The 10,920-nt window shown below is 36.6% G+C and overlaps 1 protein-coding gene across 2 annotated transcripts in view; it reads left to right on the forward strand.

Annotated features, from left to right (window-relative positions):
- LOC131688897 (zinc finger protein ztf-16-like) overlaps positions 1–6,812 on the forward strand; it is a 188,847-nt gene extending 182,035 nt beyond the window's left edge. For both annotated transcript variants that reach the window (XM_058973509.1, XM_058973510.1), the window contains exon 4: positions 5,128–6,812. In XM_058973509.1, coding sequence (XP_058829492.1) covers positions 5,128–5,664 — 537 coding nt within the window. In that variant the 3' untranslated portion in view covers positions 5,665–6,812. The remainder of the gene's footprint in view (positions 1–5,127) is intronic.
- The last annotated feature ends 4,108 nt before the right edge of the window (positions 6,813–10,920 follow it).

Consider the following 10,920-nt stretch of genomic DNA (forward strand, 5'->3'; position numbering starts at 1 on the left):
TACCAATATGTACATAAACCAGTGGCGTATCCAGGGGGTTTTGGAGGTTCAACCTTACAACCAAAATTAATCGGATTGAAAAAAAATAATTAAGCAAAGTATTTTTGGAAGAATATTGTCTGATTCCTACATTGAGAGCCTATTGTTTTAGGCATCATGACGACTTTTGGAAAATTTTGGGTAGGGCATTTTGTAACTTATCTTTTATTCGAGATATCGTAATTGTCAAGTTACATCAATATAAAATAAAACAATTGCCTGAATTATTATAAGCTTTTTTTGAAGAGATGTTCCAAAAGCTAGATTTGGTACAATTTTTTGAATGGGAAGCTAAGTTTGAATAGGTTGATTATATATATATATATATATATATATATATAATCAACCAATATATATATATATATATATATATATATATATATATATATATATATATATATGTATATGTATATATATATATATATATATATATATATATATATATATATATATATATATATATATATATATATATATATATATATATATATATATATATATATATATATATATATATATATATATATATATATATATATATATATATATATATATATATATATATATATACATATACATATATATATATATATATATATATATATATATATATATATATATATATATATATATATATATATATATATATATATATATATATATATATATATATATATATATATATATATATATATATATATATATATATATATATATATATATATATATATATATATATATATATATATATATATATATATAAGTCAACGTTTGTATGAATATGATTTATAGACTCCCAAACGGCTTAACAAAACATATACGTAGTAGACATTTGTTATGGGACGTGTTTGTGTGCTATTGGTTAGGGAATATCTGCCCGCCGGATGGCTCTTCGGAACAAATTGTGTTTTACTCTACTCCTATTTCGTTGCAAGTCACAGCAACGCGCGACGGGTATTAGCTAGTTGTCTATAAAAAAAAACTTGCTCACCAGAAACGGACATTCATTTCAACATTTGCTGAACATGTATTTTTTTGAGATTGCGTAGAGTTGAGACAAAAACTCAATGTGATTAAGAACAAGAATAGGTTTCGGAAAGTAGATGGAAGATAATGAAAAATGACATCTACAATTTGTCTCTAGCAGGTCAGGATTGTTTTTTATGAGCATTTGATTGTTGTTATATTCTCAATTATGTGAATAACCGACAACAAGATTAGAGTTAGTAAAAATTTCAATATATTAGCGCATATTACCTAAAATTCCACGCGGCCTTTCTCGATCGAAATGAACGACCGCACTTCATAAAACATCGCGCTTAGCCAATCTGTCGTAATATTGCAAATTTGCATAACGAAGGGCTGAATGATAACACAAGTTGTTCCAAAACTCAGCCCTGCGTTATCCATTTTTTGCAGGTTAAGTATACCAGATGCATGTGCTGCCAAATTCACCACATTCAGTAAAATTCAAAAATACTTTTCAGATTACCGAGTTGATGAAATTAGTTTAATGAGCTATACTTATCAATTAAATTCTGTTTTAAAAAATGTCCTTGCGTTTAAACCAAAATGTGAAGCTTACCGCAAAAAACAAATACAAGTACTAGTTACACCAAAAACTTACTGGCAACCCTAGAATAATCTTTAGTAAGCAGGTGTCTCAATATTTTAAGCTATTAATGGTGTATATTTAAGTGTTGAATTGAATGGCGTAATAAAATTTTGTGTACTATGTACTAGAACTCGTTTTCAAGTTGTGAGCTTGAATAGTGAAGAAAAGTAAAATAAATGCTCTATAATTTTTTAACGGTCACGATCACTTTTATTCGGAACTGTTAAATTTCGATCGTAAGTATCATTGAAGAATTTTACAACGTGAAATAGCACATCTTCCCATATAAGATTTTTGGTGGTTAAATCTTACAGAAGGAATTTAATTTAATTTAATCTTAAAGAAAATTTAGCACAAGAATTAACGTCCTCAGCAAAGTTTTCGAAAATGCTATTTTAAACAAATTTGTTGAAGACCTAAATACTTTATATATTCAGAGAATCGAAATATAGTAGACTATATGCAAAAGAAAATATTTTAAACAAGTTATTCTGATATTACTGTATTTGATAAATCTATTCTGCGGTTTACAAACAATAAAATTCATATTGCCTTCAAGGTATGAGTCTCTGAAGCTTACAAAAAAAGATATATTGAAAAGAACTGGCTTTAAATGTGTTTCCCAAATATTCTATTATATCTCGATATGCTGCATTCATGTAGTCTTCATATTTTCAGCAAAATTGTTTAAAATGATATTATCAACAACTTTGCTGAAGACACCAAGTCACTTAGCATTTTTGAAGAGTTAATTTTCCATAATTACTTCTAGGAGAATCAATCACTAGCATTTGTATATCAAAAGATGCGCTGTTTTATGTTGGAAAACTTCTTCGAAGTTATTAAACCTTCAAAGTTGATGATTTCGAAATTGTGATCTTGACTGATGAGAAAATTTGTCCCACTTGAGAAGTTTACATTTTTTACTTCATTGACAAGTCTCCCCATGTTCCCCTACACAATGGGAAACTTAATGGCAACAATACCGTTTATTCAATAACGTTGAAACTCGCTGGCAGAAAATTACTATTTAAACCATTTTGAGAAGAGGCATTAAATATAAACTGTTTTCTTTTTTGCAGAAAAGGGGTAGTTGGGGTTTTGTGGTAGTTTGATCCGAAGTCGCATATATTCACAAAATTGCACACTTAACCCTTCGGCACTTGCGCCAAATTTGGTAACAAGAACACTCACGCATTGTATTTTGTACAAAACAGATAGTTTTATCGTTTGTCCTCGTGGTCCCGATCATTTGAAGCACAGCTGCCTTCTGCAAACCTTTTGGATGAGTGAATGAATACGCCGAAATTCTACCGCCAAGCTGCGGAAGCGAGCATTGTATTTTGTCAATCTTCTCATATCTCTGTCTTCAGCATAGTTTTTCAGTGGGTCAAAACGAAGTAGGTAGTAGGCGGCGGTAATGAGCATGACATTGTTTGACCTACTGTATCTCGAGTTCATGATTTCTTAAGAGGACGGTGTCTTTGGAATAGTAGCTCAAGAGATCAAAACCAACGAGTGTATATGTAGTCTTGTATTCCGCCACTAGACAGCGCTTGTGAGCATGCCTGCTGTATCCCCAGTTTCCAATTTTCAGTATCTTCATCAAAGTTGCTCAGGAGACCTACGAAGTAGTACCCCTGATCGTTTAGTATTCTGCACTAGGCAGCGCTAGCGAATATAACCATTCATGTTGTCTGAATCTCAAGATTGCCACCTTTTTTAGAAGAGCAGTACTTTTGGTTCAAGTAGTTTGAAATCTTCACAAAAGTGTTATTATAGCAATAAATATTGATATTTTGTTTGTAAAAATCGGTTCAGCCACCGTTGGAAAAAATTGAGTGACATTGTTTGACACACACATACACACAGATTTTTTTCCGATCACTCCGAACTGAGTCGAATCGTACATGGCACTCGACTTTCCACGTCTCTTTTGTAATGAAATTTTTTGAAGTGATTGTGTAAGCTTTCTTTATATGAGAATGGCAAAAAATCAGAGGATTTTATGTTATTACTCTTCAACTTATAACTAGGGTTGCCACCCCTCCGGGTTTGGCCCGGAGACTCCGGTTTTCGGAAGCGATCCCCGGGTTTTACATCAATTTCTCTGGGTTTGCTGGGAAGAAGCATAATTTATTTTTTTGTGGAATTTCTTCCACAAAGCAGTGAAAATGAAAAACAAATACAAATCAAGGAAAATAATATTTCGCTATATGCTACAATTGAAATGTTGCATCCCACTAAGTCGTTCAAAATAATCTGAAAAAATTATTTTGCAGCAATTTTACCAATTAAATTCACTGTTGGTGGTGCTTATAACCAGCTGCACCACGGTATGACAGATATTTGTTCTAATCCAACTGACTAGGTCAACATCAATCGAGTTCTTCCGGTGTTGTTGCCACTCCTTCGGCGACCCTTAACTGTTGGTTGGGTAGGTGAGTTTTGTCCCTTAGTTGCGACCTCTGGTGATGAATAACCTACACCACATAGTGCATTCCATGTAATGCCGCAGCCCCGCCTCCTTTACTCTCTTTTTCCTGTTAGTTATGGAGGAAAGCAATGCTCGTTCGACTTATCCTCTACAGCGAGAGTAGCTGGTGCTTTTGTATTCCTGGCACTTAGTCGGGGAAGTAAAATACCACACTATATTGAACCGACAAAACCGTTCTCAAACGTGAAAAATTTACAGCTTTATTTTAACGTTATTAAAAAGCTATTAAAGTGTTCTAAAATGCCGAGCAATCGCCTTGATTTCAATTTCTATCTAGTTCCACTCAAACTCCAACCCCCCCCCCCCACCCCGCGGTCAGTGAAAATCTCCGGGTCAAAGTCTCCCCAGAGGTGGCAATCCTACTTATAACTCTGGAACCGGAGCTCCGATCCAAATTCAATAACATTCAATAAGGAGAGTATTCCTTTCATTTAACCCTGAGTTTGTGGAAATCGAGTCAACCGTCGCAACGAGATGTATATTTAATTCAGGGTCTTTGTCTCTTCCTCAAAGCATCCGGATCCATTGAAAGTGGTTAAAGTGGTCAAAGAAAGTCAGTGAGCCAGAACTATTAATACCGGGGATTTAGAAAATATATTATATATTTGATTTGCATATATTTTTGTTTTAGTTTAGTAATTTGCTACGATTATTTGCAAGTATTCGTTCTAACCTATATTTTACCGCACATAAATAACCCTTGAAATTTCACGTACAGTTTCACATGGAGTTTTACGGGGTATTTCGTGTAGAATGGCCCGTGGAATTCTTCGTGGACTCACCTAAGGAACGCAGAAACAGCTCTTTGAATATCACGTGGATTTATCAGTGGACTTACACTTAGAATTTCACGCCCAATATTCTATCATACTAGTAATTTTCGTGAACAAGGCACGACATCAAATCTAGCATTATTTTCAATGCACTACATCCTACACTACATCCAAAGCTAATTGTGTACCCTTCCCTCTTCCAGGTGTCCCCCCTGAAGTCGCTTCTCCGCGAGGATCTCAAACGGCGAATCTCGGCCCGGGCCACGAGCCGTGCCAGCCGCAACGGGCTGCTCACCTCTCCCAATCCGGCCAGCAGCAGTCCGATACCGAACAGTTGCAACGCTACCTCGTCTCCGGCGGCGGAGTGCGGTACCTCCTCGAGCAGCTCTAGCAGCAGCAGCAGTAGCAGCAGCAGCGGCATCGGCACCAGCGTCAACGGAACATTGAGCAGCAGTAGCATCAGCAGCAACAATGCCACGGCCGTGGCCGTCGCAACTACCTCAAACGGTACCATCACGTCGACTGGACCGGAAACGGACATGCTGCTGTCCGGTGGACCGAAATCGAAACGGCATCTGCAGTGTCTGTTCTGCGGGATCGAGTTCCCGGATCAGACGCTGTACTTCCTCCACAAGGGCTGCCACAGCGAGAGCAATCCGTGGAAGTGTAACATTTGCGGCGAACAGATGAGCAATGTGTACGAGTTCAACTCGCATCTGCTCAGCAAGAGTCATCAATGATGTTAGGCGAGGGAAAGGGAAACATTTTGCTGGTAATGTTTCTCTTTTTCTGAACGCTTCCCTTGAAATCTTGCAACATCCGGAATCGAGATATTGTTTTTTGTCAAATCCCATTGGTTGGACTTCCTAAACTGTTCTGTAAAGTCTTTCGTTTATAACCTTCTTATCTATCCGCTACAGCACAAAGGCAGGCAACGTTTTTGTTCAAGAACTAAGCTAGCAAGGCCAGGGGTAGTCCGCGGTCTGCCTGCAGCCGATAAAGACAGGGATAACAGAAATGTGAACCAGTCGTAACTGACTTTAAAATGTACGAAGTACTGTTCTATTAGCTTCCGTCTTAGTTGCTTTTCGCTTAAATAACCTGGACCCTTCCTGCTAATTTCGTTATCTTGAATACTAAAGCAGACAGGTGGAAGAACAGTTTAAATCGTGCAACGCAAATATATTAATATTTATTGTCCGTCCAATAGAATTTAAAACGCAGCAAAGCGCAAAGGGGATAAAATTAACCGGAGAAAATTTACACACAACACAAAATAGCCAAAGGTAGTAGAAACGTCAACGGGAGAGGGTGGAGGTCACCACCGGCCCCTCTCCGAACACGGTAGTTACGCGAAGCACGCGTACGCAGAGAAGTCACGGAAACGATCTGATTTGTGCACCACATTTGGCTTTGCACCCTCTCGACCATCATGGACTGTATTTTTTGAGTAGTTCTACTCCGGGGGGACCCACCGCGAATGCACCTGAATCAGGGAATCCCGGATACAGTGGAACGTGGCCGGTAGGATTGCAATACCAGCGGGTCAAAATGTGGACGACAACGAGTAACTGAAAACATGCGGAATTATTTAAGTCGTAGTGTGCTTTGGATTGTGAGGTTCTTAATTCGCAGGTTCCTATACTGCCTATGATCGCAAATCAGTCCCATACAGTCGTACGCACACGACGCGACTCCACACCAAAAAAAAATATTCGCTATGGATTTTGTTCTAGCTATTCCAACGCGGAAACAGCAATAGAGTTGGAAAGGGTAGAACAATAGCCATAGTGCATATTATTTGTGGTGTGTGTGTGTCCTGTTGCCTCGTGTGCAAACAGCTTAAAGTAAGGAAATCCAATAGAAAATGGAACAAATATTGCGCACTTCCCACCAACCTTTCAAAGTGCGATTGATCAAACTGCTACTGAAAACTGCGAGCTGTCAAAACACATGTATTTCAAGTGATAGAGGTGGTTCTTTCATAGACAGACCATAGCCGAACTAACCAGTCTATGAGACGAATTTAATAGAAGAATAGTAAGTGCGCAGTGCGGTTAGAATCCAGTTTTGATTGCCACAAGCAATGGGACATTGCAAGATGACGTCATATGAGTAAGAATGCTCGAAAAAATGACAGTTCAGCGAGCTTGTTTACATGGTGTTAGAATTCGAACCGAGTTTCTTGTACTGGGTGAAACCAAAAATTTTCGAAGTCCATGTAAACAAGCTCTCTGAGCTGTCAGAAAAGTGAGGTTATACATTTTCATGCAATGCTCAATATGCGATCATGGGCAGTATATGTGTATGGCAGTCGGTCGATTCCGAAACGCCAATGACGGATAAAGACGTTTTGCTTGATATCGAGATTCTATCATTTTCTTTTGACGTGTGATGTTTTTATGATCCTTAAAAATAATGTAGGTTATCGAGAAAAACTTCAACAAAACGATATACAGGGTGTTTGGTTCGTGGTAAAGAACCTATTGCGGGGTGATAGAGTATCATATTTGGGGGAAAATCGTTCCACAAACACTTTCAAATCTCAACCATTACAGCATTATTGAGCTTTTTCTATAAATAACTTGCTTTTCTTATAATACTTCTAACTCAAAGAGTATACTCTGTATTTTAAATTTTTTAGTTCCATTGCAAAGATGAAAATATTTCCTACTTAACAAACTTTTCATATCTTCAAGTTAATGGAATTAAGCAACCTTTTAGTGCTGAAATAATAAACTATTAGTGTTTTTGTGGTGGTTTTTATTAATTTTCTCAAAATCATAAATTATGAATATAACATTAGCTATTATCTAAAGGATGTATTCAGAGACGATCCATAATTTTCTCTTCGGCATCATATTTTTATTTCTTGTTATTTCATTATAATTTCATTATTAAATTTTTTCTGTAGTTGACTCGTAAATGCTTAAAAGACTCTTATCTAAAAAATATGCTTTATATCCTTTGTCCCATAATTTCTTTGGTAAGCTGAGAACATTTCCTACAAAATCATGTACAAATATCATTTAGTTAAGAGTACTATGTCACTTTTTACTACTACAATAATTCAAAATTAGTATTTTTCAAGGACTTTTATAAATTTTCTAATTACTTACTAACAAAATTTATCCTAGCGAATATTCATTTCATGTTTCATTACATTCTCTATAACTGGAGCTTTATCACTTTTTTTCCTATTTCTTAGTATTTCGCTGAAATTTAATAGAGTTCGAAATCGTGGTCTCTGCATATGAAATGATGTAATTAATTTTGCGTCGAAACAAAAAGAGGTAATGGCATTAAGTCAAAAAAGGAAATGTAGAATTCACTTAACTGAAAGGTATTAGTACATTTTTCTGTGAAAAATTTTCTTAGCTTTTCAATGAAACCAAAAAAATAAGAGAAATGGCCAACTTTTTCAAGTAGAGCTAGTATAAGAGAACAGATAAAAAGATTGAAGCTCAATAACACAAACATACAGAAACAAGACGAGATAAGTGTCGAAGAACAAATTGTGCAGGTTTTCAAAATGAACAATCGAAGATGATATTAACAATTTAGATTTTTGAGAAATGAATGAAAAATCTATAAAAAAATACTAACTTTTGAATAAATTACTTGTAAAAGGTACTTAATTTAATTAACTGAAACATGCGAGAGAACCATTTAATAGGAAATTTTATCACTTTTTCAACAGAACTAAAAGATTTGAAATGCAAAGTATATTTTTTGAGATAGGGGCATTTAAAGACAAACAAGTTATTTACTGATACACTTCCATAACTCTGTCACCCTTCAAGATGAACTAAACACCCTGTATACGTTAATACACATCAACGTTTTTCTGTCTATTTATTAATAATTGAGCAATAGCCTTAAATCTGATATTCATAATCCATTTCCCGAAAAGATTAGCTGTATTCGAAGATCGTTGAATGCTGCTAACTTCTGCTCTCTATGTTCAGATTCATCTGTAATTCATGAATGCGATTCTGACATGATTGGTACAGGTCGTCAACCAATTATAATTTTACCATGTGTTGTATATACTGCTGATTACAAATTAAACCATTATATCTCAGTACAGTGAAGAGCGCCCGACACACTTTGCATACAGCTAGTAAACGCGTCCATGTGGTGCTGGCACCAGAAAAATAAATATTCGGCTTAAAGCTTCACGAGTCTATGCCAACGCTGCCGAAAATATTTTTCTTTACCCTCCGCATGTTCAGTCCATGTATTGCTCGCTCAAAATCCAAGCAACGAATGGTAGAAAACGAACACGCGAGACGGCGGTCGGCTGTAAAACATGATGATGAGTTATGTTCTATCAACTACCATACGGTAGATTTGGGTGAAATGCCCAACTGCTACCAGCAGATGGTAAACTTTAACTGACTGTCCCGGTGCCCTGGGTCTGCTTGATTTGGCCGGGTTTTTCTCATCTAAGCCACAAAAAATTCGATTAGTCTTCGCTTGATTTATTCTTGTACCAAATTTTACTCGCTGTCGATGTTGATGAAATGCTAATAATCTGAGTTTCTTTTCGGTTTGAATTGTCTTTCATTCCTGGAACCAGCGGATTTCCTCCACAACTATTGAAAAGTTACATAAACGTTTTGGTGACTTGGCTTAGGATAGTAAATCTGTCGAGCATGCTGGAAATCTGCGAACATATATCCAGTCCATAGAAAGGGAAATAAGCGAGACGTTGATAACTATCTTAGAATAACTTCATTGAGTGCTGTCTCGAAGTTTTTCGAAATGGTCATTATGGTGCGATCGACATGGCTTCACATCTGGACATGTGACAGCGACTAACCTTCTGTGTCTAACAACCCACAATAGCTTACATAATAGAGAGTATCAAGTTGATGTTATTTACACCAACCATTCTGCTGCTTTTGATAAATTGAACCTAAGCGCTTAAATGTAAATATTTTTTTTTTGTATTTTTACGATCCTACCTCAAGGATTGAGAGATACAGATTGCTAGGTACCCATATTTACTTCATCATCAACAAATACCCCAAGGAAGGCACTTGGCATTGTTGATATTTCTGTTGTACTTCAATGAAGTACACCTAGTGCTGAATACTTCAGGACAGTCCCTCGCGGGGGATCTCAAGATATTTCATCTGATTCCCTTAATGTAATACCTTCATGAAAATATTTAAGACATGGCGCTGCTTCAGTGAATGGATAAGCTCTTGTTTCACGTATATTGCCGCAAGATGTCCATAATATGGAAAAAGCGCACCCTTTCATATAAGGTAACCAGAAACGACTTCATAATACGTAAGGGTGTAGTATGTGAATGTAGACCTACACCAAACTTAACCTCAACCCCAAGGTCCAACCAAATTTAAACTCAACTGTCGCATTAACACAACAATGCGAAAATCAGTGAATGCGTAATGATTGTTTTGTTTGACTTCTACCACATGGGGAGGCATAATACCAGCGATTGTAAGAGCGCATGTTGCTAGCATTTTGAAGATACTGCTCGTTGAACAGCCGTATATGCGAATTGGAATGGTTCAACACCCCATACAGTGCGAAACCGCATACACCATTCGCAAATCCCCTGTATTCGAACGCTTACTTTCAGGCCTTGCATAAGTAGCTGCTGAAATCCAGCTTTCAAGTAAATTTGCAATAGTACCATCTAGAAAAACTCTAGTAAGAGAACTGCGGAGAGAAAAACAGCATTTTTGGCAACGTATGCCCCGGCATTGTATGGCAACACGTCCAATGTTATAAGGATAGGCAATGCTCGATTGAATTCGTTTTTTGACAGCTAAACGCGAATCCAATCGATCCAAAATGGAGTCTACGCAGTACTCTTACTAGAGTTTTTCTAGTACCATCCAATTGGCTTTGCATCAGCGGGAAGACTAGGCCGCCTGGATAACAATAGTTACTATAGGCGGAAACACTGAGCGGAGCCAATTATACATGTCAAATGCCGGAAAACTGGCGGCGCATATTCC

Source organism: Topomyia yanbarensis, chromosome 3, assembly GCF_030247195.1.
Source record: "Topomyia yanbarensis strain Yona2022 chromosome 3, ASM3024719v1, whole genome shotgun sequence".
Lineage (NCBI taxonomy): Eukaryota > Metazoa > Arthropoda > Insecta > Diptera > Culicidae > Topomyia > Topomyia yanbarensis.